Below are 27795 nucleotides of genomic sequence, written 5' to 3'. Positions count from 1 at the left end.
AATTCCTTTTCCAGTATTTATTTATAGCAGCCTTGGTCCCTTGATATACATGTTTTTTGATTTATCCATGAACAACACTGAATAAAATAAAAATGCAGTTTTTTTGTTGATAGGTAGCAAATAAAACATGAAATTATTCGAAGTGATTATGGTGAATATGTGTGTTATATTTTTCCACATTCCCCTATATATCCTCTTGCTAGTGATAATCTAGAATGAGATTTTGAATATTTTGTGTTCCTTTTAAATATTTTGGCTTTTTTTCCTATCTCTGAAACTACACTACACTAGTGATGATTAAATGTTGCCTATAGTCTGTGTAGTAACTGTTTGTTTATGTGCTTTAGTTACAGGAGAATCCCCACCTAGCCTCTCAAAAGAACTCACTAACTCACTGGCAGGAGTTGGGGATGTCAGCTTTGATGCAGACTCTCAGTTTCCTCTGGATGAGCTCAAAATCGACCCTTTAACACTAGACGGACTACACATGCTGAATGACCCAGACATGGTGCTTGCTGACCCCGCTACAGAAGATACATTTCGAATGGATCGGCTCTAGGCATCCCCAAGTCCTCTCCCTCTTTCCTCCCTTTTGTTTCTCCAAAGTCACTCCCTGGCCTCATGGAGGTGAGCAGAATAAGCATCTGAACTGAATTTGGGAGAAAGGCGCTGAAGCGGAGGAGCAGGCAGAAGCCTCTGTGCATTCAGCAAATTCTGCTTCTTGTCCTGAGCTTGTGATGCCAATTGCGCCATGCCCCCTCCTCCAACCCCCCTATCCCCTTTAATTAAGCTGCTTGCCAATGCCATACATCCCTTTTGGCACAAAAGACTGAATGACCCCCTACCCCCATATACTCCTTGCAAAGCTTGCAGATATGTATTTTGGTGACAGATTCAGCTTTGGACCTGCCTGCTGTTTTTAGGTAGGAGGATTTAAGCGAAATAATATCAATGGTGTTTATGTGAGAGACAAAAAACAAACACAAAAAACTGAATGTGAATACATTTCTTGAAACAGAAGTCTCTTAATTTACAGTCTCTCATCAAAACCTTCATCAAGTGGTGCACTTTGACCTCTTATGTTTCTGTCACATGCCGCATTATGGTAGTTTCCACCCAGTATGGCCCCAAGTAATGCTTAATGTTTTATTTGTTATTTATCATTTCTCTGTTTTTAAATCTAACAAAAGGAGAAGTATTCTTTTTTGTGATTTATTTTTCTCAAAAAAACTTTACACTTTTTATTTTAAGAAACCCCAGCTGTGTAGATATTAAACTATTTAGTGTCAACGTAAAGAAGGAAAAAAAAAATTAGCAGTAGTTTGCTAAGTATATTCCCATCACCCCAACCCACTGATTTTGAAGTATTGATCTTACAGTAATAACAAACTTAAAGAAACACTATAGTAATGAGGTGGAAAGTATTTTTCAAACCTAAAAATCACTGTGAATTCACCCAGTAATGCCTTATGCGGTGATGGGGCTTGTGTGTGTTTTTTGTTTTTTTTTGTTTTTTTTTTGTTTTTTTTTTGGCTTTTTATCTACTGTCACATATGTAATGTGAATAATTTCATACTTCTTTGTGGTGTGATAGGGAATATATTTATACTATGTGTTTTATTTTCATTCTATAACAGAGAGCAAAATAGTACCACTCCCAGCCTAGCACAACAGAATTCTTGTACTGCAGCAGTTATATTTGGAAAAGGGTTTTATTATTTGTTCTAACATATTTGTATAGATGTTTAGAAGAAAAAAAAGCTATAATGTTTTTTGGGGGAGATGGGATAAGTTACTTGGCCAAAAAAGAATGCTCAGCAGTATTGAGGCCCAACTTCATCTTTCTTAAGCAGTGGCCTTTTTTTGTTTTTTGTTTTTTTTTAATTATAAATAGCTGGATTTGCAAGGCTTGCTTTCTTTCTCCAATGTAAAGATTATCTATTTATTTATTTATTTATTTTTATATTGATTATTTTTTCTTTTATTCAAGAAACTATGAATCATGCAAATGCAGTAACTAGTGCACGCAGACACTACTGTTGTTTGACTGTGAACAGTATTTTTTATTTTAAGTCTTCAGAAAAACAAAAATATTGCTTGCAGTGATTGCCATTTTTATCTTGTAAACCAGTTCCAGAATCTCTTTCTATTTTTCTAATAGGACATTCACTGAACATTTCATAAATACAAAATACGTTGTTCTGAGTTTGTTAATCATTTTGCATGTATATGCATTTTGTGTAAGAGGCAGTGCTAACCACAATATATTTTTTTTTAGTTAAACTTCCCTGTTACTAAGTCCTCAGAGTTAAACAGGCAAACATAATTGATGTTCCTTGTCTTTCTTATGCATATTACAATAATGACTAACACTAGCTGATTCTCACATATAATTATTTTCAAATATCCTGACTGTTGTTTCTCTCACATAATCCCCTCTCGGTTGTAGGCTACTAACCTGTACTGAAATGTGCATATAGAGTGTTTCTGCAGTGAACATAATTCCAAGGTGCTTTAAATATACAGTTATAGTAGAACTGTTTACACATATTTTTCTATAGTACTAGGGTGTTGTACCGTGTTAGCCGTTATGAATGTAGTGAGAAGTCAAGCAAAATGACACCTTTTATTGGCTAACTAAAAAGATTACAATATGCAAGCTTTTGAGGCAACTCAGGCCCCTTCTTCAGGCAAGATGATGATGATTACATCTTGTCTGAAGAAGGGGCCTGAGTTGCCTCAAAAGCTTGCATATCGTAATCTTTTTAACTAGCCAATAAAAGGTGTCATTTTGCTTGACTTCTCACTGCACATATTTTTCACAATTGAAGGTTAAGTAGCTTGCTGTGGGCTTAAAGTCCAATGTCATTAGAACTTGCCACACTGCATACCACCAAATGCCAAATTCTATTTATTTCTGTCTTTTCCGGAAACCCACTTTCATTTTATTTAGTCAAAGTTTAGTAGCTTCAATTTGGGGAAGGCAGTAACAAAATTGAGTTATTACTATAATGTTTACAGACTTTATAAGTTATACCTATGAGTAATACAAGGTAAATGATTAAAAAACATCAAATCTAAATATTTACGTTAGAAATTTATAATTTTAATTAAAGTATAAAAGATGCATATAAAAACATCCAAAACAAATAATAAATGTAACATCTAGCCAAATGTCCTAAATATGTTAAAAAAAAAGAAATAAAAAAGCAAAATGCAAAGACTTTTAAAATGAATGCCAGTAAGTGGAAAAAATGTTTTTTCTCAGTTTCATACATGTATCTAAGCAAAAGACGTCCTTTGTTTCTTTTGTCCTGGTTTTGTGTAGATATCTGCTTATGTCTGCTGGAGTTTAAACATAATTGCTTATGCAGAAGATGTACTTCTACGCATGCATGCTTTTAGTACACTCATATACAGGGCTACTTTGTAACATTTAAGTTATCAGATATGCTAATATTTTAATTGGTATTCATAGACTAGGTTGATGATGTTGCAGAGCTGTAAAATCAAGGCTGGCAAGAGTAAATCCTACTGAGTGTTGTTTCTTATGTCAGGGATGTGTTCATTTTGTAGGTTATTCTCAAACAAAATTATAAAATCATTTTTAATTCAACCTTTCAGTCACATTTAACTTGCACAGTGTAGAGTACTTGCATATGATTTGTTTATAGTACCCTAAGAGAATAGAAATATGCCCCCGCTGTAGCATTCATTATGAAATTGCTATATTCTGACTGGACTTTTTCAGGTCATTTAGTGTCTGGTAAACAGTCACTGTGAAACATTTCTTCAGGTTGAGTAATTTATTACACACTATTTACAATGTAACTGAAATTTATAATATAAATACACTTACTTAAATGCCTAGGTGTAGTTTTTACACTTTCAGATTACTTCTTATTTGATCTAAAAAGGAATTGAAAGCCTCTAATTCTACAATTACAGAAACATATTATTAATATATTTGTGAGAAGTATGCATTAAATTCAAATGTATTTTAGTTCAACATAATGCAACAAGTTTTTAGATGAATAAATAAGGTTTTTTCCTTATAAAAGTGGATCTCTTAGTTTACCTGAACAGATATTTCAGCTCAGTTTTATTTACATGTAGTGTCAATACTTCTAACAGTACAATGAAAAATGAGTATTTTATTGTGTAAAACTAGCTCTCCATATAGGATCATTTCATATGCCCTTTACTGCCAGATTATATCCAAAGAAAGCCTTGTTCTTCTATTCACCCAGTATCTCTTTACTGAAAAAATGTAGCTAAAGAGTTCAATTGTTTTCTTCTTTCAGTAGGTTATTTTTTATTATTTACTGTTTGCTTTTTAAAAATAATTATTTTAAAGGAATCATGTGTTACTAGTTATAGTTACTCGTTTACAGAGTATCTGTTACTAGCAAAGTGTGAACTAGTATATTGAATAGAATAACTAGGCATTTCTGTACATTGGCAATAATTCTTAGACAGTATGAAACCATCTTTCTTTCACATCTTGCCTTACCATTATGTATCATGCCAGAACAGTTTCACCATTATCCATACTTCTGCAGTTGATTTAATTGCTATAATGCAGTTGAATCAATTAATGCATTTATATTAAACAATATAATGTGATATAAAATTTGACACATTTTTCTAATTTAATACTTTATTGAATGCCAATTTAGCATTTCACAGAATTGTCAGGAAAAAAAAAAGAGTATGAAAAAATCTTTTCATGCTTAGCCAAAGATCAGTCGGGCATTCATGAAACTGTTTGCTTTTTACACTTTGCTTGTAACATCACCTTGTAAGGGAAGGAATTATGTTTGTCTCTGTATTTTAATTGTGTGTATTTTGTCTGTTTTTACTGTTAAATGCTTAGCATACTTGCAAGATCCAAGCTGTTTTAAGCAGGTATTTCACTTTGTTTTTAACTCAAGATTTTTGATTTTGTCACTTGTGTCCCTTCATGGCGCTTTCCACATGTCAGGTGATGAATATCTATTTGTAAATGTAATGTACCTTGATACCTACAGTGTGAGCACTAGGAGATGGTCACTAATGTGTTAGTGTGCAATTGGAGCAGATGGTTTTTAAGCAAGTTTTCAGTATGCATCATACATACAAAACCTGTGATTTTAGTAGTATTAAGCCAAGATGGTGATAGCTAGTGGCTGATTTCAGAGTGCTACAACCTCTCCAATTACTGAAAATAATTTTAGGCTTGCTGTAATTGATAGCAAAATTAGGGTGCATTCTGCCTAAATTTGCTGAATTTACCACCTGAAACAATGGTGACAAACTGTGAATTTTCTTTGAAACTCTTGCTCTTAAGTATGCTAAGCATTTTATATATTGCAAGCAAAAACATAAGATTCAAAAAGTGTAATGGTCAAGATGTTGGTTAGAGCACAATATAAGATTTGAGAGAGTCTCAGAAAAATCCAAGATGATTGCAGCATATTAACTGTCGCATTGTCATGTGTTATTTTCTGTGGGTGAAAGAGCAATGTTGAGTGAGACAATGAGATTGTTAGAAATACCAAGAACTTTTAGGAAGTTTATTTAATAATTCTACTTTTTTTTAATGCTGTCTTGCTTCAGTGGGTTCATTCTTTTAAAAGTGGGTTGTACAAAGCTATGCATCCCCAGGAATGGAGAGGGCTGCTATCTAGGGATTAGTTGTCTCATACATGTCTGTAATTCTCATTATAAATAAGTAAAGCAGCCTGTGGAAGATTTTTGTATATATTCTACATCTTTAAAGGGCATTTTGGTGTGTACAGTCTCTGTCCTCAGTACTTATTTACCACAGGAGCAGGCAGTGAACTTTAAAAGTTTTTTTGTTGAATGTCACAGTTGTGTAGTATGCTCATGCCTCCTGACATTTTCTCTCAGTTTTCAGACACCACTTTTTGTAATTGCTTCAAAACTAAACATATTTTTAAAGCCTTGGTCTTTGCACTGGAGGCTATAAAAACTAAATTGAAAAAATGCAGGCGTGTTTTTTAATGTTAGTTGAAAAGTAAGCTTTGGAGGTAACCCCGTGGATATGATTTCTCTAGAAAATGTTTCGTACATGCAAAAAAGATGCTATGAACCATTTCAACAATGTGTAACACTAAAACACTTATTTAGAACAGTGAATATCACTTCAAATAATCTTTTTCCAAAAGATAAAAAATGTGAAAGGGTTGTATAATGAATGTCAAAAAAAAAGAATTTTTAGTGAACTCCATTTTTTTCTGCAATGTTTTACTGCCACCAAGTAAATTTAACTTTCTGAATGAGAAGACAGAAGATTCTTAACCTAAATTGCCCATAGGCCTCCTCATTCTGGCCTACTTTTGAACAATCTGTGGATAATTTTGACTTCTTTTGCCAGCAAGACAGCTGATTGAGTATGTACATATTTACCGCCTAGTTGGCAGCTATTCTCTGTAAAATCAGTCTTGGTTTTTAAATTTGAGAGAATCTACATTTGTTGCATTCAGTGCTTACTGTCAGTACGATGCAAAGTGAGCCTGCCATGCGGAGGCTTCTGGTATCATTTGACACATGTTGCAACTTTCCGTGCTATTATGCTGCAGATGTGCTAAATCTCAGACAGTCTTCAGAGAAAGTCATTTTTTTGCCTTTACCTCAAATTCACCAAGTTGTTAGGGTATCAGTGTTTCATTCATGAAGATAATCTGTGCATACTCTCCATGTATCTGATCAGCATAATTTCAAAACTGTCATTTCTTTTAGCTGGAAGGAAGAAATATAAATAATTTCATGATGATTAAGGAACATCTGAAGCTAAGCTCAGTGATACTCAGCCAAGTGTTTTTTTTTCTTTTCCCCGTCATAGTTGACATTACTTGGTTCTAGCAATTTCTTATTGTTAAATTAAAAAGAATTAAATCATTAAAAGCTAAAGATGTGGCATGTGCAGTCAGCAAAGTATAAAAGAATATTTTCTGAATCATGTTTCGGGGGGGGGGGGCGGCACGGTGGCGCAGTGGGTAGCGCTGCTGCCTCGCAGTTGGGAGATCTGGGGACCTGGGTTCGATTCCTGGGTCCTCCCTGCGTGGAGTTTGCATGTTCTCCCCGTGTCTGCGTGGGTTTCCTCCGGGCGCTCCGGTTTCCTCCCGCATTCCAAAGACATGCAGGTTAGGTGGATTGGCGATTCTAAAATTGGCCCTAGTGTGTGCTTGGTGTGTGGGTGTGTTTGTGTGTGTCCTGCAGTGGGTTGGCACCCTGCCCAGGATTGTTTCCTGCCTTGTGCCCTGTGTTGGCTGGGATTGGCTCCAGCAGACCCCCGTGACCCTGTGTTCGGATTCAGCGGGTTGGAAAATGGATGGATGGATGGATGTTTCGGGGGAAGTAAATAAAAACATCAGTAAAGAAGTATGCTAGTACTGAAGTGTAATACAGGCTTAAGTGTTAGTATGGTGGAGTTGAACTAGCAACTGTCAAAGTCTAAAAGTTAATGACTTGATACATTGACGTGCTTTCACAGAAATTCTACAGGAAAACTATACTCGAACACTGAATATATCTTTGATATTTGGGGCTTCATAGAAATTCCTTCCAGATCTTCATCTTACAAAAACCCATTTTTGCGTCATATTAATAAGACTGAAATGTGGAATTCTGGCTGTGACCAGCAACATCCTTCGTAAAAGGTTTATAAGAAAAATACAGTGAACTTGCTTTGCAGACACACAAAATATAAACATGTACAAACACTTTATTTAAACATTTTATAATTTTCCATTTTATTTGCATGTAATCTTCAGATTGAATTTTTCATTCTCTGTTTCAGTGGCCAATGACACTCCACACTATTTGTCAGTTGTGTTTTTTATGTATTAATTTGCTTAACTTTCAATTTGTTTTAAAATTCATGTTTTTATATATTTTTGCATTGACTTACATTTTTATCTTTATTTTGCATATTTCCTTTAGTTTGTCTTTGTCTTTGATTTGTTTTGTAGTCACTGTAGTTCTTGCTGTTGTTTACATTTGTTTGAATTCATTTTATTTTGCATTGGCTTTTTTCATATTGTTGCTCTTTTAGTGCTTTAATTACTGTTCTTTTTGTTTTTCTCTTTCACAATTCTTTCTCTTCGTTTCATTATTAACCCCTCTTAATTAATTTTTATTTTTTCAACTTTTAAATTGTGCTTTCCTTTATTTATACTTACTTAAATTGGCTGTGCTAGATGTTGTTTTCATACTCTGTTGATGTATTTAGAGTCTGATTTTGGTGCGTTTGTGTTAGCAATTTTTAGTTTGTATTACGTGCATTTCTAAAGTTAAATGTTTTGTATGAATTTTGTTTGTTTGGGTACATATAAAATGTTTACATATTTTTTGTATTATTTATTATATTTATATTCTTTTTGTACCCAGATCACTTTATGTAAAAAATTTTTTGTATGTGCTAAATTGGCAGTGTGGTTCATTTTACCTTTTGAAGGCAAATTGGAGGAATTATGTACAGTAGTTGTCAATTCGACAGTATGCTTTAAATAACAGCTCCTTAAAACCGCTTCCCTTATACAGAATCACTTCTAAAATGTTAATTCATATTTTTTAACCAGGGTGAAACCAGGGTTTCTTAAGATATATCTACTGGTCATTTTCAGCAACACATTCATAAAGTTAAATACCATCCCTGATGTCCACCTACCAATAAAATGTCATTATTCATATCATAAATGTTGCTTTCTCTCCAGCTCAGCTACATTTTAAATACGTATTGATGTATCTGGGCACACAGGGCACCCCAGCACATCCTCTCTTCCTCTGGCACAGATTTTTCCTCTGCCCAATTTCCAGCACGTTTCTAAATCATCATGCATGATGTCTATAGAATTGTTGTTGTGCATGTGGCATCGTGCAAGTTCACAGTGCAAAAAAGGTATCTTATAGTTTTAAGACTTTTTTAACTAATATATATTTTATTTAATTTTTTTTTAATTGAGTGGTGGATAGAGCTAATTTCATTTTAATTGTGGTGTCCTCCCTTATCTTTTAGGAAGGCCGTGCGAAGCCTCCAAATGTTTTTTGCATGAACTACTTGCTCACGTCAAATTTATAAATTACTTTTTGATAGGTACAGAGGGGTGCTATTATTAGTAGCTTGAGCTGATAAAAAAATTGAAGCAAGTGAGGCTCTGTATAAATCAATTTCTCCTTGACTTGTTTTTTTTTAAATAGTTATGGACATTTTCATTTTTCCATCAATTTACAACAAATAATACCACTAGTATGGAATTGAGATGCACTAATTAACTAACCTGGCTAATTTTAACAACACTTCATTCTATTCATTAAATGAAGCCATTTATACCATTTCTTATTTGGAATGTAATGTATTGTCTTTTTAAAAAATAAATTTGTTTTTCCTTTTCATTTTTATGTTGTTTATATTTGTGTTCTCCTTTGTATAGTCTGTACTAGCTGTAGATATATTGCAAGGAGATTTCACCCTGTCATATTCATACTGCCTAACATGATGTCATTCTACATTCTTCTACTTTTACTTTAATTTACTGACAATAAAATAACTGGTTTATGTAGTTTTACATAATGTACAACATATTTACAGTATATAATATATTGTTCCTAGAAGAGAAAGACACCTTTCTCTTCCACCTGAAAGTTCTGTGATATTATGAGGTACAAAATAATAGCAAGGTTTGTTATTTTTGATTTTTTTTTTTATGGGACACTTGTTAAAACTGTTGTGTTACAAATCTTTTAAAGTTGATATAAAAATGCCTCGGTCTCAAAATCATTATTCTTCATTTACAATTATGTGAAGGTTTAATAGTATTTCCAGTTTCAATAGTTTAATTTTGTTTTTTTTTGTTTTTTTGCTTGATGTTGCTGGGCGACTGTTGCCTTATGCTTGAACTTGGCAGATTTAGCTAATGCAAATTGAAAAGCTGCTAATTTTTTCATTATCAGTTTACATTATACTGTAGGGGCTGTGTGTAAGCATAATATTTGCACCTAAATATGCCAAGTCCCGGCTCTTGTGTAAAGCTAGCTGCAGGTGATGTTTTGGAAAGAGGGGTTTTCCGGGAATTGGTTGGCTTTTGTATGAACTATGCTCTTCATTCCCACCTAAATATGTCTAGCCAAGCTATGTTGTGAAACTCTGGGCACTTGGAAAATGCTCTGTTTCTCAGTCTGTATCATGCTGTTAATCTTCTGGTCTTGGATTTAAATGAAAATATACATTTCTGACATTATGAATGTGGATAACTTTTGTGTATGTGCACTCAATGGAAAATGTGCTTCTCAGTATTCCTCAAGAGTGAACCTTCTGTGAGCTCTGTCAGGATCTCCTTCAGCATTCTTTTTTGCATGCTTCCCGGGCATATAATCAGGTAATGGCTGCCAAGTTGACTGTTCAGCTTTAAAATTTTTCAAAAAATAAAGATAGCTGTACTGTCCATTTTTATTTACGTGCACCAGAGTCTTGTTTTGTTAACATGTTCCAACCCCCCATTTTTTTTTTGCTTTAAGTTGTGATACCATGGGCAGTAATTTTAGTTAAAACTGGGCCTTCTAAATGTAAATACATTTGTCGAAGAACAAAGAAAACAGTGAGTTTAACTAGAGCCTATAAGCTACACTGCAAAGGCCTCACCTAACCCCAGATGTCTCACCTAGTCTTCTTTTGTCCCTTGTGCCAAACCACATGTTTGTGTTTCTCACCCATAGGCAACATGAAGAACCCAAAGTTACAATGAATTAAAGAACTGGCATGACTGTACACTAGTCAGCATTTAGGAGGGAGGTTTGATTTATTTTGTTTTTTCACTGACAAACTGTAACATAGGTAAACACTATTGGTGGCTGTTAGATTTGTGCCTGCCATATAATAAATCATTTAGCAGAAAAGAAGGGGAAATTTTATACAGTTATATAATGTGTGTGTGTGTGTGTATGTATATATGCGTATATAGTATATATATATATATATAAAATATACACATACACACACCTATATATTTCTATTGATAGCTAAAAACTGTTTAAATTGTTGATAATGTTTGTGTTTTTTTTGTTTGTTTTTTTTTTTTTTTTTTTTTTATTCAAAAGCTTTACTATATTTTGTGTATTCTGTCCTTGTGGTGGTGTCTGCAGTGCCATTCCATCCAGTAATTCAGCCATTGTTTATCTAATAGATCTTTTCATGCCTATGTGACCCTGCTGTTTACCAAACAGTTTGACATTTCAGATGCAGTGAGTCTGGGAAAACTCACTGTTTACACTTGGCCCACCTGCACAGGGTTGGGAGTAGGATTTGCGGGGCTCCCAAAGCGCCTTCTTAATCTTCATAGTAACAAACGAGGAGAGGAACTCTTCTCAAATGGCAGCTAAATTGTAAGATACATCATTTCTGGGTTCAACATGGTGCATGTGCTGGTAGTTTTAATGTTGATTTTTTCCTTGTTTTTATTTTATTTGTAACTCAGCTCAAACACTATCTTTAGTTTGGAATGAGAATATCTGTACAGTTCCACTCATTAAATATGCAAAGCGAGCACTCCGCCGGCAGCTCTTGGATCACAGCTGTTTGGAGAGCTGTAACTTTAAATGATTTAAAAAAAAAAAAAAGAAGAAGAAGAACTGTATGCTTTTATTTCTTGTGCTTTTTTATATAAAACTGTGGGGGGTGAAGAAAAAAAAAACTCCACATGGGCTTTAGATGTGTGCAACCCTGAGAAATCTTGTGAAAAAGCTTAAACTGAGATCGTACATTTTTAAGTATTTTTGTTGTGTGAAGGCTTCTTGTCTTTGTATCTTTGCATTAATATTTGTAAATGAAATGTAATAAAAGAAAGAAACGTTCTACTGTTTTCGTCAAACATTGTTAGTCTGGCTCTTTTATGAAGTACTCCATGTTGTGCTTACTGACCCAATTAACATAAATGCTTAAAAGGCCACTGGATCAGTATAACGGCCAGTAGAATAGAAAGGCTGTGGTGGCTGCCAAAATATCTTTGGGACTGTTTGATATCTGACAGCAGAAGGAAAGCAAATGCTCAGCTGTTGATGGTCTACTTTTGTCCTTCAGTTTTTGTTTCTCCTGTTGTAGAAGCAAACATTGGCTTGTATTATGACAAACTACATGTAATCTTTACATGGAATTTGAAATAACCTCTCTCACTCTTTCTCAAATATGTATATTAATTGAATTTATGTTGATCTGTTCTGCGGTGGGTTGGCACCCTGCCCGGGATTGGTTCCTGCCTTGTGCCCTGTGTTGTCTGGGATTGGCTCCAGCAGACCCCCGTGACCCTGTGTTCGGATTCAGCGGGTTGGAAAATGGATGGATGGATGTTGATCTGTTTGATTTTGACGCGAAAACCGCAGCATCTATTTCGACATAACTCTGCAACTAATTCCAGTATAGTCTAACTTAGAATACAGGCTAATTAAATTAAATTTTAGATTTTCCTAAACCATCAAAAAAAAAAAAAAAAAAACTGAGGCAACCTCAGTAAATGTTGCCATTATCAACTGAAATAATACTGAATACTGTTTAATAAAACAAGTCAATAGTTGGCCTTATTGAAATTACTTAGAAGAAATGGCACATTGTTAATTTAGAAACTTTCTTTATACAGTATCTTATTCGTATTGTTACATATACACTACTGGCCAAAAGTTTTGCAACACCTCAGTATTTTTACTTTTTATAGAAATGCAGTTTAATGTCTTGATGTTTCATGAAACTAAGGCATACAGCAAATAAAGAACGGCAAATAAAAAAAAAGGTCAAGGAATCATTAGGTGCACAAAATTTTATTCAAATTTTTGGTTCGTCAAATTAGACATGGTAACCTTTTTGATTCAAAATGCCAATCACTCTGTGCAAGTCACCAACTCTAAAGAGCCCCAGACCATAATACTTCTTCCTCCATGTTTGACAGGTATCACACACTGAGGAACCATCCTTTCACCAACTCAATAACATACACCCTCTGTGATAAATCAAAGCTTTCAAATTTTGATTCATCAGTTCACAGCTGGTATTTCAAGGCCTTATTTTGTCATTTAAGGAATGGCATTCTTATTTCCACTTGCCCTGTCAAACTTGCAGCACAAAGGCTCCTCGTGAGAGTAGAAACGGTGACTTCCTTTTTTTCGACCTGTACTGTTAGGCTGTGTTTGAAACTGTTTTGCTGTGAGGCGCCTATCACACAAGCTGGTGACCCTCAGAAACTTGTCTTCTGATTGGGTTGTGACTTTGGGTCTGCCAGATCTCTTCCTGTCAGAGTTTCTTCCAGTTTCCAATTGCCTTTGGATTGTGTGGGACACCACTGTACTCAATGACTCTTTGGTTTTTTTTGGCATTTCTTTAAATGAAAGGCCCACACTTCTAAGGACAATAATGCTCAGTCTCATATCATTTGTTAATTGCAGTTTTCTTGCCATTATCACTGGAATTTACAACTTTCTACAGTTTAATATTGTCCAAGCAGTACTTCAGAGGGAGTAGTTGCACAGTCTGTTCCATCTCTGCTTAAGACAGACAGAGGGCTTTTAAGTAATCAGCAGTTGTTTGCTTCAACTTTCAAGGCTTAATTTACAACCCCGAATTAGGAAAAAAAAACCAAAAACAGTGATTCTTAAATTTACTTTGACTTTTATTTCATTGCAGACAGTGTGAGACCAAGATGTTTCATGTTTGTCTTGTTAACTTCATTTCATTTGTTAATATACATCCATTCCTGCATTTCAGGCCTGCAACTCATTAAAAAAAAGTTGGAACAGGAAAATCAGGGCCAGTAATGAGATAAAATAAAATTAAATAATGATGTGATTTAAACAGGTGATGTCAACAGGTGATTATAATTCTGATTTGGTACAAAAGCAGTATCCACAAAAGGCTGAGTTTTTGAGGAGAAAAGATGGGCAGATGATCTCCAATGTGTCAACAAATGCGTGAGAAAATCATTGAAATGTTTAATAACAATGTTTCTCAAAGAAAGATTGTAAAGGATTTGCATATTTCTTCCTATGCAGTGCATAATATTATTAAACAATTCAAGGAATTTCAGTGCGTAAAGGGCAAGGGCGCAAGCCTAAGCTGAACACCTGTTATCTCTGATCCCTCAGATAGCACTGCATCAAGAACTCATCAATAGCTGATATAAACACATAAGGGATTACTTTGGTAAACCTTTGTCAAGCACTACATTGTGGAGTTACATTTACAAATGCCACTTAAAACTTTACTGTGGAAAAAAGAAGCCACAAGTTAACCGTGTCCAGAAGCGACGTTGACTTCTCTGGGCACGGAGTCATCTGGAATTGACCATCACACAGTGGAAACACGCATTGTGGTCAGATGAATCAGTTTTCCAGATTTTTTTTTATTTTTTTTGTTTTGAAAGAAATGGACCATCCAGACTGTTATCAGCCAAGTCCAAAATCCAGAGTCTGTCATGGTATGGGGTTGTGTCAGTGACCTTGGAAAAGGTAATTTATACTTCTCAGATGGCAGCATTAATGCAGAAAAGTACATTGAGGTTTTAGAGCAACATATGATACCTTCAAGATAACATCTTTCCCAGAGACATCCATACATTTTTCAATAAAACCACATTCTGCAGAGGGTAAGATACTAGCTGGCCAGCCTGCAGTTCTGAGCTGTTCCCAATAGAGAATGTGGTGGGAATTTTGAAACTAAAAATGCAATGATGACCCCGTACTGTTGCATACTGTATAACATGTTTGCAGGAAGAATGGGACAAAATAACAACTCAAACGCTTCATCGCTTGGTATCCTGTGTGCCATAATGTCTCTTGGCTGTTGTGAGAAGGAATGGCAACATCACAAAGTGGTAAATGCTTTACTGTCCCAGCTTTTCTTGGAATGTGTTACAGGCCTGAAATGCAGGAATTGGGTGTGTGTTAACAAATGAAATGAAGGTGACCAGACAAACATGAAATATCTTGGGTTCATTCTGTCTGCAATGAAATAGATGTCAAAGTAAATTTAAGAATCACTGCATTTTTTTTTATTTGCATGTTCCATACCATCCCTACCGTAATTGCTGCAGAACATCTGTAGGTTGCAAACTATTAGTTGTTCCCTGAAGAAACCCCATTTGTAATATTTTGAATTTTTCTTGTTTTCAGTTTTTGCTAACCTAAACTTTACATTTAAACATCTGGCAGTTTAGTGCTTACCTTTTCTCCATTTTGGGCCATTCATTGCATTTCACCTGATTAAATTTGGAAAAACTAGTATTGCATGTGTGTATATATATATATTTATATGTGTGTATGTATATATGTGTATAGTCAAGCTTGGGTCACAGAATTACACAGGAGACTGTAAAAGAGACCAGGTTTCCAAGGTACAAAGGTACAGACACAAGACTTTATTCAGAAGGGGATTATCAACAGCAGAGAAGCACACAGGCTGCGACTATCAGACATGGTGGTCCAGCTCCCTTCTCCAGGTCAAAAGAACACAAAGTCTTCTTCATCAAGCGAGATCAGTGGCTCAGAAGCAGCGACTAGTGCAGATGCTGTCTGAGTGAAAGAGGACAGCAGAGTAAGCCGTTAGGTTGGTCGGGGCTTGGTCTTTTAAATGTTCTAAACCTCCTGCGAGAAGCTTGTTGCACAGTAAACATGCAAGCCAGCAGCTGATCCTGCAAAGGGGACAGGTAAGAGTGTGTTTGTTTCTCATTGAAATGCCATTTAAGATGGGGTTTCTAAAGAGCAGCTGTGTTTCTTTGCCATAGATTTACTGTTTAACAGAGAGACCGCTCACAGTTAACAGTGTAAGAGCATGCAGCTAGCGGCACTGTGCGGAAGGAAAAATGGAGCAGGGGAACTACTGATTATGATTAAAATCTTCTGAACTCCACCTTATTAATCCGCCACCCTACCCCTCAGTTGCTATATATTACCTTTGATTCCTGTATGTCTAGTAATTTTCCTGTGATGATCACACCTGGTATGTTGTCGAAAGCTTAGGTATAAAAAAACTATTTTAAGATAGTGACTCGTGTTCTTCCTTCGTGGATCCCTAGCTACAAATATGCAAACCGTATCACAGACCAATGTTTCCATATATATTTATATATATATATATATATATATATATATATATATGTAAAAGTTACATTTTTGTTTGTTTGGGCATCACATGGAAGCCGCTGCACATATTTCTACAAAACTTTGCAGTTATTGAACATGCACTAATAAAATTTTTTGATTTCCTATACGTATAAATACTGGAAAAAAAACAGAGAGTCTCTACTAAAAGTTGTTATTTTTGTTTTGACTTTTGAGCATCAATATCTCCGGAACACAAAATTATATCAATGTGATTTCATTTCTAACAAAACAAGTAACAAAAATCTTTTGAGACTTGTGGAGTGAGACATGGTGGGACATTTTGCAGGAATGCACCAGAAGCGTTGCTGAGGAAGGAGAAGTACACGTGTGCCGCTCGACCCTCATCTCTCAGCAGTCAAATTGTGTATTATGACAGTGGCGTAATTTACACACTGTATAACACTAAACCGTTGAGATAATCATTACTGTTCTAGGAATTATTCTTAGTTGTGAAATTGCTTATTTCTCTAAATCAGGGGTCTCCCAACATGTCACTTGTGAGCTACCTAACAGATGAACATTTAAATGACTCCGTAAGACTGAACCTAAGTGGCTCCACTCCACCATACACCTGCCTCTCTTGTTGACTCCATGCAGTGCCAGTCATGTGACTAAAAAACACATCACACATGCAAACTGGACATGTGTATAAAGTGAAACAGTGACATGGAACAAAATGACAAATGAATAAGTCATTTCTGTGTAGTTGGAATTGCATTGGTTTGTTTTAGTAGTTTTTAGTAAGTGGCCACAATTTTTTGGCAAGGAAAGCCCATAGCCAGCAACTTTTAAAACACGAACTTCCGACAGCCTACCAAACACCTAATGATTTCCCAAAGAACACTATGCTTAGTATTTCTTATTTTATAGACTCATTATTGTCATATGTACAGAGTACAGTGAAATTCTTACTTTCATTTGCTAATCCACATACAACATGTTGCCACACTCCAGTGCCATGATTAGTGAGTATAAATACCTCAAAACGAATGTTTATCTTGATGCAAAAAAAAAGTGAAGAATAAGTACCTTCAACTATTCTCATGTTCTTCACCTTGTGCGTTTTCCACCTTTTCCAATATTTTTCTCTCTTTGCAACCTGCAAGGCACTGTCTAAACTAGAAGCTGTCTTATCTTTCGACTCAATTGGTCACTACCAAAAAGGGGACACTAATACAGAGTTGTGGGCCCATTTTATTTTTATCAATCAACAGCCCCTTTAGTTCATCTCTGCTTGCACCCTCTCTTCACAAATTTAGAATTTCACACAGATGCCATGTGTTAATATTGTTGGTAACTGAAACTATTATCTGCTATATAAGGTATGTTTGAAGCTGTAGCTACTACACAAATATATAATGACAATAGAAAAGTAAGGCAATTGTAACTTGTTACTTTAAAATAAGGTACTTAACAAGGAACTGCTGTTTTTGACATGTATGCTTTTTCCATATTAAATTGTAGATACCTATCAAGCATGAGTGTTCAAGTACTACTTTGAAACTTTGAACTTTTATTGTTTATTTTACTTAACTGATCAAAAAAATAGTGGACAGGCTATACTAGCCTGAAAAACAGTTTTTGGCATCATACCTTTTCTTTTGTGTTGATGGTGACAAAAAACAGAGCAGAAAGTTAGCCCACAAAGTCCTGTAACTGCACCTGTAGTTTTAGTGCAGTACCAAAGTTTGGAAACCCCTGTCCAAATTGCCTATTTTTGTGATATTGGAAGTAAAACAATAGTCAGTTCATCTTGGACAGCAAACAAAGTCAAACTTAAAAAATGGCAGTTTTATTGAAATGTTAATGTACAGTTAGAGTTTATTAGATTAACTTAAAAAAATTAAAGAGTAAATGTTTCATTTGCAAATGTTTGGGCACCCAGCTTAGTCAGTACTTACTACATTAGAACGTTCTGGATGAGAACAGGCCATTCAGCCCAACAAAGCATGCCAGTCCTATCCACTTAATTCCTCCAAATAACATCAAGTTGCGCTTTTAAGGTTCCTAAAGTCCTACTGTCTACTGTACTACTTGGTAGCTTATTCCAAATGTCTATGGTTCTCTGTGTGTAAGAAAAACCTCAAGTTTGTGTGAAACTTACCCTTAACAAGTTTCCAACTTTGTCCCTATGTTCTTGATTAACTCATTTTAAAATAACAGTCTCCATCTTTTGGACTCATTCCCTTTGTAATTTTAACATTTCAGTCATGTCTCCTCATAGTTTCCTTTTCCTTAAACTGAAAAGGGTCAGCTCTTTTAATATTTCCTCATAATTCACACCTTGTAGAGCTGGAATCAGCCTTATTGCTCTTCTCTGGACTTTTTCTAGCGCTGTTATGTCCTTTTTGTAGCCTGGAAACCAAAACTGCACACAGTACTCAAGATGAGGCCATTCTACTTTGTCATCTACTCTTTGTCCTTTATTTCCGGCCCCAGGTGTGGTTAAATGTCTTTCTCATGGAACGTATAACGCTGCTCACGTTGTGAAGGCTGTGGCTGAATGAACACTAAGGAGATGCGGTAGGATCATCTGCTGGCTTGCTGCTGAGCTGCTTGTGGCACTGTGTGTCAATCATTTAAAAGCCTGTACAGCAGCTGTCCTTTTGTCTCACTGCCTTGTCTCGCGTAATGTCAAAGTGTCTTCCGAGAAGATCATGTCTCATCTCCTTCATCTCCCTCCCAAGATTTTTTTTTATAATAGATATATCTATATATTTATATTTATATATATTTATATATATATATATATATATTTATATATATATATTTATATATATATATATTTATTTATATTTATATATATATATATATTTATTTATATTTATATATATATTTATATTTATATATATATATTTATATATATATTTATATTTATATATATATATTTATATATATATATATATTTTTATATATATATATATATTTATATATATATATATATTTTATATATATATATATATTTTTATATATATATATATATTTATATATATATATATATATTTATATATTTATATATATATATATATTTATATATATATTTATATATATATATATATATATATATGTAATATATATATTTATATATATATATATATGTAATATATATAGTTTACCGTCAAATAATGCAAAGAGTGTGCGACACGTGTTTCGCCCTAATTCTGGGCTCATCAGGCGTACGCACTCACTGCACTCCCTCTCGGGAATCGAACCTCAAACGTCAGCGCTAGAGGCGAAGCCCCTAACGTTGTGCCACGGCATGTGGTTCGTTTATTTGACAGCATGTAGATCGGGGTAATTACATTCACGCCATTCGTAGTCTGAATCACAATCTGATTGTATGGGTGGTTACCTACCAGGTAACGCCGACTTGCTGACCAACCACAAGCGTTACCTGGTAGGTAACCACCCATACAATCAGATTGTGATTCAGACTACGAATGCAGTGAATATATATATATATATATATATATATATATATATATATACAGTCATATGAAAAAGTTTGGGAACCCCTCTCAGCCTGCATAACAATTTACTCTGCTTACAACAAAAAAGATAACAGTTGTATGTCTTTCATTTCCTGAGTACTGGGGTGTTTTCCGAACAAAGATTTTTAGTGAAACAGTATTTAGTTGTATGAAATTAAATCAAATGTGAAAAACTGGCTGTGCAAAAATGTGGGTCCCCTTGTAATTTTGCTGATTTGAATGCAAGTAACTGCTCAATGCTGATTACTTGCAACACCAAATTGGTTGGATTAGCTCTTTAAGCCTTGAACTTCATGGACAGCTGTGTCCAATCATGAGAAAAGGTATTTAAGGTGATCAGTTGCAAGTTGTGCTTCCCTTTGACTCTCCTCTGAAGATTAACAGCATGGGATACTCAAAGCAACTCTCAAAAGATCTGAAAACAAAGATTGTTCAGTATCATGATTGAGGGGAAGGCTACAAAAAGCTATCTCAGAGGTTTAAACTGTCAGTTTCAACTTTATGGAAAGGAATCAGGAAATGGAAGGCCACAGGCACAGTTGCTGTTAAGCCCAGGTCTGGCAGGCCAAGAAAAATACAGGAGCAGCATATGCGCAGGATTGTGAGAATGGTTACATACAACCCACAGTTCACCTCCAAAGACCTACATGAACATCTTGCTGCAGATGGTGTATTCATGTATACATCGTTCTACAATTCAGCGCAATTTGCACAAAGAACATCTGTATGGCAGGGTGATGAGAAAGAAGCCCTTTCTGCACTAACGCCACAAAAAGAGTCGCTTTTTGTATGCAAATGCTTATTAAGACAAACAAGATTCATTTGGGAACAAAGTGCTTTGGACTGATGAGTTACTTGGTCATAACAAAAAGGCACTTTGCATGGCAGAAGAAGAACACCGCATTCCAAGAAAAACACCTGCTATCTACTGTCAAATTTGGTGGAGGTTCCATCATGCTGTGTGGCTAGTTCAGGGACTGGAGCCCTTGTTAAAGTCGAGGGTCGGATGAATTCAACCCAATATCAAGACATTCTTCAGGATAATGTTCAAGCATCAGTCACAAAGTTGAAGTTACGCAGGGGTTGGATATTCCAACAAGACAATGACACAAAACACAGTTCGAAATCTACAAAGGCATTCATGCAGAGGGAGAAGTACAATGTTCTGGAATGGCCGTCACAATCCCCTGACTTGAATATCATCAAAAATCTATGGGATGCTTTGAAGCAGGCTGTCCATGCTCGGCGGCTATCAAATTTAACTGAACTGGAGAGATTTTGTATGGAAGAATGTTCAAAAATACCTCCATCCAGAATCCACACACTCATCAAAGGCTATAGGAGGACAGCGTCTAGAGGCTGTTATATTTGCAAAAGGAGGCTCAACTAAGTATGGATGTAATATCTCTGTTGGGGTGCCCAAATTTATGCACCTGTCTAATTTTGTTATGATGCATATTGCATGTTTTCTGTTAGTCCATTAAACTTAATGTCACTGCTGAAATACTACTGTTTCCATAAGGCATGTCATATATTAAAAGGAAGTTGCTACTTTGAAAGCTCAGCCAATGATAAACAAAAATCCAAAGAATTAAGAGGGGTTCCGAAACTTTTTCATATGACTGTATACAGTCATGGCCGAAATTATCGGCACCCCTGGAATATTCCCAGAAAATGCACCATATCTGCCAGAAAATTGTTGCAATTACAAATGTTTTGGTATACACATGTTTATTTCTTTTATGTGCATTGGAACAACACAAAAAAAACAGAAAAAAAAGCCAAATCTGACATAATTTCACACAAAACTCAAAAACCGGGCTGGACAAAATTATTGGCACCCTCTACTTAATATTTGGTTGCACGCCCTTTGGAAAAAATAACTGAAATCAAGCGCTTACTATAACCATCAACTAGCTTGTTACACCTCTCAACTGGAATTTCCGACCACTCTTCTTTTGCAAACTGCTCAAGGTCCCTCAGATTTGAAGGACGCCTTCTCTCAACAGCAATTTTGAGATCTCTCCATAAGTGTTCAATCGGATTTAGATGCGGACTCATTGCTGGCCACTTCAGAACTCTCCAGTGCTTTGTCTTCAACCATTTCTGAGTGCTTTTAGAGGTATGTTTGGGGTCATTGTCCTGCTGGAACACCCATGACCTCTGACGCAGACCCAGCTTGCTGACACTGGGCCCTACATTGTGCCCCAATATCTTTTGGTCGTCTTCAGATTTCATGATGCCTTGCACACAGTCAAGGCATCCAGTGCCCGAAGCAGCTAAACATCCCCAAAACATCTTAGAACCTCCACCATGTTTGACTGTAGGTACTGTGATCTTTTCTTCGTAGGCCTCATTCGCTTTCTGTAAACAGTAGAATGATGAGCTTTACCAAAAAGCTCTACCTTGGTCTCATCTGTCCACAAGACGTTCGCCCAGAAGGATTTTGGCTTCCTCAAGTACATTTTGGCAAACTCCAGTCTGGCTTTTTTATGTTTCTGTGTCAGCAGTGGGGTCCTCCTTGCTCTCCTGCCATAGCGTTTCATTTCGTTCAGATGTCGACGGATAGTTTGCGCTGACACTGTTGCACCCTGAGTCTGCAGAACAGCTTGAATATGTTTTGAAGTTGATTGGGGCTGTTTATCCACCATTCAGACTATCCTTCGTTGCAGTCTTTTATCAATTTTTCTCTTCCGTCCACGTCCAGGGAGATTAGCTACAGTGCCATGTGTTGTGAACTTCTTGATTATGTTGCGCACAGTAGACAAAGGAACATGAAGATCTCTGGAGATGGACTTGTAGCCTTGAGATTGTTGATATTTTTCCACAATTTTTGTTCTCAAGTCTTCAGACAATTCTCTGCTCTTCTTTCTGTTCTCCATGCTTAGTGTGGCACACTCAGACACACAACAGAAACGTTGAGTCAACTTTTCTCCATTTTAACTGGCTTCAGGTGTGATTGCTATGTTGCCAGCACCTATTTCTTGCCACAGGTGAGTTCAAACGAGCATCACATGCTTGCAATAAAATAATTTACCCACAATTTTGAAAAGGTGCCAATAATTTTGCCCGGCACATTTTTGGAGTTCTGTGTGACATGATGTCAGATTTGGCTTTTTTTTTCTCCGTTTTTTCATGTTGTTCCAATGCACATAAAGGAAATAAACATGTGTATACCAAGACATCTGTAATTGCAACAATTTTCTGGGAGAAATGGTGCATTTTCTGGGAAAATTTCAGGGGTGCCGATAATTTCGGCCATGACTGTATATATATACCACAGGGTGGTCCGGATCTAATTATGCAATTATTGCATTGCATTAAAAGTTGCATAGTTAGATCTGGACCATCCTATATATACACTAGCCATCCCTCACGGCTCCGCCCGGGTAGTAATGAGACAGGACAAACTTTAAAAATCAATAAACAAACGGGTATCGCTAGCTAAGCGGAGGCAAGGTACACTCCAAAATGCAGAGGTACACCGAATCAAATGGAGGCTGGCGCATGACTGAGGAGGGTCCTGCCTGGCTTTCCACTCCCCTCGGCCCACAGCCTCTGTCTCGGATTAATGTGAATATATCGCTCCTGCAAGCGAACTATGATTCTTAGCGCAATGAGAGAAGTTGCAAAATCAACCCGAATGTTCAAGCAAATTATAGGAAAAAAACAGTTTAAATCTGTTAAGTAATTCTCTCGTTCACTAGCTAAGCGGCGGTAAGGTACACTCCCCGAGGCTGGAGCATGAGTGAGGAGGCAACCCTCGGCTCGCTGTGCGTCTGTCGGATTTGCGCAAGCGAACTATGATATTTACCTCGCAAAAATCAACCAGAATGTTCAAGCAAATTATAGAAAAAAACCCGATCTAAATCTGTTAAGTAGTTCTCACATGAAAAGCAGACAGACATACAGGCAGACAGACGTTGGATTTTATATATAGAGAGAGATATTAGAAACAGCAGCAGCCCAAGAACTGACCTCTGTGGGACTCCACTCTTAACATGAGCCAATTCTGACAGGGTTCCATGCACCATATCCCTCTACTTCTGGTGTCTGAGCCAGTTTTGCACCAGTCTTCACACTATATCCTAAATTCCCGTTTGTTTCATTTTGACTGGTATCGCTCCCTTTGGCAATAAATGTTTTTGTAGTCAGCTAGCAGTGAATTCTTATTCTGGAAATGTGATCCCCTTCTTCTTTGAAGATCACTTCCATATTTGAGACATTCCTGAAAAAGGTTGCAAAGTCAACAGCAGTCAAGGAGGTTGAAGATGGAGGCGGCTGAGGAGAGAGGTGAAAGCAGAGAATAAGCAAGTAGTATTGCTAACCCTGTTTTGATAGAAACTTAACTTCAACCTTAGTTGTAGCAGAAGAGAAAGAAGATAGAAGAGCTTGATAGTTACCAAGGCTGCCAGGGTCAAAAATATTAATAAAGCAGATCCAGCAGAGTTCTTTCAGCTTAAGGGTAAAGCACATTCTTGCGGACAGTAGCTGAAATTAAGGGGAAGTCTAATTAGGACTGAAGGCAGTTAAACACCATTTGGTGCAAAGAATAAACTACCATGTTCTATTGACTTCCTCCATTTCCTTTCAGCTGTCTTGAGGTCTTTCTATAAGCTGCATAGAGCTTCATAAAGTTTTCAAAATGCATCTTTGGATTGTTGTCTTATTGTAGAAGCCATCCATTTGACTGAATTTTTCCTAGAGTGTTAGGCAGGCAGTGTGACCTAGAGGTTAAGGCTTTGAGCCTCAGTCCCTGAGGTTATGGGTTAAAATCCCACTACAGACACTGTGCGGCCATGAGCAAGTCACTTCACCTGCCTCTGCTCCAACTGGTAAAACAAAAGAAATGTAACCAATTGTATCACAAATGTTGTAAGTTGTCTGAGATAAATGCATTGCCAAATATGTAAATGGTATATATCCATCTACTATATAATAAAACTCTTAAGGTCTGTCTGTCCAGTCCATCTAAGCAATTTGATTGGCTGATTTGGCTTTGGTGACATGACAGAATAGGAAGTGTGAGTGTGAGACACACAAGGAAAAGTAAAGAGAGAGAGAGAAAGAGAGTCGCTTTCATAGATGGAATGGACAGTAGGTGAGAAAGCCACCTCAGAAATAATGACAGTCTGAGTCTGAAAAGCAGGCACTACCAGAGCACCAGTGAATACAAAAGAAAGGCACTGGAAGTACACATAGTTAAGAAATATTTGCTACCCCTTCACCTATTTTATTACCTGTCTTCAACTGTTTATTTAGTGGAATTCATTATTCCCTGTACTCACACAATACTTACAGCATGGCTGGAAACCACACAACCCCAAAGCGTTTTAGACCCACCTCTGTGTTTACGGTGGGGAAGGTGCTCTTTTCTTTTTCTCTATTACTCTGGTAATAGAGTTCAATTTTAACTTTGTCTGTCCACAGCATTTGTTTCTAAAATTCCTCTCTCTTACGCAGCTAAACCTGTCTGTAGGGCCCTTGTAGTCATATGGGAGGTTTTACTTCACCTCTCTATACAGTGGCATGCAAAAGTATTAAATCCCCTTGAAAGCCGTCACATTTTTGTGAACATATTTATCCGTTCAGTATTTTTAATTTGAACTCATGCTGTAACAATACATTATAAAGTCAAAATAAACTGTTTTCTGTAGATATTTAACTAAAGAAGAAAAACTCAAAAGTTAGTATAAGTATTCATGCATAAGTACTCAGGTCCAATACTTTATGAAGATCCCTTTTGCTGCAATAACAGCCTTAATTCTTTTGGGGTAAGTGTGTACAGTATGTATCAGTTTTGCACATTGTTCAGGAGTCATTCTTCCCCATTCTCTCAGTCAGAATGTATAGAGCTCCTCTAGGCTGCAGGTGGAGTGGTGGCTCAGAGGCTAAAGATCTGCACTGGGATTCGGAAAGGTTGCCGGTTCGAATCTTGTAAATGCCAGAAGAGACTCTACTCTGCTGGGCCCTTGAGTGAGGCCCTTAACCTGCAATTGCTTTGTCCAGGGTATGACGTTTCTCTGCATCCAGCCCTGTAAGCAGGTTCTCCAACTTACAGGGAAAATGTGGGGGTTGGTGGCAGGATTGGCACTCCAGCCACCGTAAAAACACTGTTCCAGTGTGGTGCCAAGGTGTCACCCACTGCACTCGCTCCCAACCTCTCTCTCTCCTCTAGCTTGGTGGTATGGCGCCCCTGGGCAGGGTGATCAGGGCTTTGACTTGGTCTTTCCAATACATTCATCTCTCTGTGTCTGAGCTATTCCAGTGTCTCTTTGGCCTTATTCTTAGGGTGTAGCACTTCCACAATATTAGTAAAATATCATTATCATATTCTTGTTGTGTGCTTTGTGTTGTACCTTGTCAATTTTTTTAATGTGCTGCTCGTGGTTGCCGGGGCTTCAGGTGGGGACTATCATGTTGAAAGATTAATCTTCTTCCAAGTCGTAGGTTCGTAGCAAACTGGAACAAGTTCTCCTGCAATATTGAGTTTTATTTGTGTCCATCCATTGTCTCTTCAGCTCTGACAAGATTCCCAGAAAAGCATCCCTATAGTATGATGCTGCCACCGCCATCTTTCACCATAGCTATGGGGTTTCTTGAGACATGGGAAGTGTTAATTTTACGCCACACTTGCCTCTTTGAAATCTGCCCAAAATGTTCTATCTTTGACTCCTCTGACCATAAAACCTTCTCCCATATCTTAACTGGGTCTTTCTCATGCTTTGTAGCAAATGTCATACATACTTTTATTGTGGACCTTCTTAAGGAATGGCTTCTTTCTTGCTACCCTCCAATAGAGGTCTCTTTTAGGGAGAGCTCTTGAAATTGTGGACCCCTGCACCTTCGCTCCAGTTTCAGCCAAAGAGCACTGCAGACTTCTGAGAGTGACAGTTGGATTTTTAGTAGCCTCTCTCACCAGTTGAAGTCTTGCTCTGATGTTTAGTTTTGAGGGATGGCCTGCTCTCATACAAGTCTGGATGGTGTGATGAACCTTGCACTTACTGATGATGGATCCAAACAGTGCTTAACGGACCATTCAAACTCTTCAGTATTTATTTGTAGCCGTTTCCTGCCTGGTGCATTTCAATGACTTTGTTTCTCACATTAGCAGAATGCTCCTTTGTCTTCATTTTTACAGTGATTGTCCAACAAAGACTATGGCCCTTACAAAGGGTGCCTTTAATATCCAGAGAAATTTAAAGGACTCACAAGGAGTACATAATTATGTTTAATTACAATCAAATGACTTTCACCTTTGTGTCGTTTGTAATTAATTGGTCATTTGTGTCAACGCACAGAGCTTTAAATACTTATGCAAACACTAGCTTTTGAGCTTTTCTTCTTCAGTTAAATATTTACAGAAAATGGTTTATTTTGACTTTGGAAATGTATTATTACAGCATATGAGTTCACATTAAAAATACTGAATGGATAAATATGCAGTATGTGCAAATCCTATGTCATGCTAAAAAGTGTGAAGACTTTCAAGGGGATTGAATAATTTTGCACACCACTGTATGTACAAGCTTCCAGGTCCTCTCTTGACCTCCTTAACTGCCATTTCTCAATTGCTAGCTTTGATATCTTTTTATAGCCTTCCCCTGCTTTGTTGTCATCAATTAGTTGAATGTTAAGATCCACTGTCAGTTCCTTAGAAGCGCCCATGGGTGCTGAGTGTTGCACGATGTTTGAAGAGTCAAAGAATAAATTCGGCACTCGGTTGACAATTCCTGACCAAACAAACAAACTAACAAGCTAAGCCAGACCAGAAACCTGAAACCTTCCAACTGAACGGGTGCCCAACTTCTGTAAATGACACATTTACTTTTTTATTTTTTCTATTGCTTTCAATTCATTAAATAAGTTGCAACTGTACATTAACATTTTCATAAGAATGCTATTGTTTTAGCTTATTTGCTGTTGAATGTGTATTGAGAAGTGCTTAAGAAAAATCTGGAGGAGATTCTGTGACAGCATAGCTATTAGCTAAACAAATGGGCTTGATGGACTAAATGGTCTCCCCTCGTTTGTCACATTTCTTATGTTTATTTGCCTTTTGGAGTAAAGTGGGCATTGCGCATTCTGCTAGGCTTTAGTCTGCATATTTCCACTTGCGTAGCATTAATCGTATTCGTCCCTCCCTCATTCCCCACACCAC

At 36.6% G+C, this 27795-nt stretch overlaps 1 protein-coding gene across 3 annotated transcripts in view; it reads left to right on the top strand.

Annotated features, from left to right (window-relative positions):
- crtc1b (CREB regulated transcription coactivator 1b) overlaps positions 1-27795 on the top strand; it is a 162280-nt gene that overhangs the window by 132877 nt on the left and 1608 nt on the right. For 2 of the 3 annotated variants that reach the window (XM_051935056.1, XM_051935055.1), the window contains one exon: positions 348-11870. In XM_051935056.1, the coding sequence (XP_051791016.1) occupies positions 348-559 (212 nt within the window). In that variant the 3' untranslated portion in view covers positions 560-11870. Of the gene's footprint in view, positions 1-347; positions 11871-27795 lie in introns of those variants that run through there. The other variant, XR_007936490.1, reaches the window with a different exon arrangement.

Source organism: Erpetoichthys calabaricus, chromosome 12 (genome assembly GCF_900747795.2).
Source record: "Erpetoichthys calabaricus chromosome 12, fErpCal1.3, whole genome shotgun sequence".
In the NCBI taxonomy this organism is placed as follows: domain Eukaryota; kingdom Metazoa; phylum Chordata; class Cladistia; order Polypteriformes; family Polypteridae; genus Erpetoichthys; species Erpetoichthys calabaricus.
Note: the sequence above shows the minus strand (reverse complement) of the source record. Positions and strands in the feature narration are given on the sequence as shown.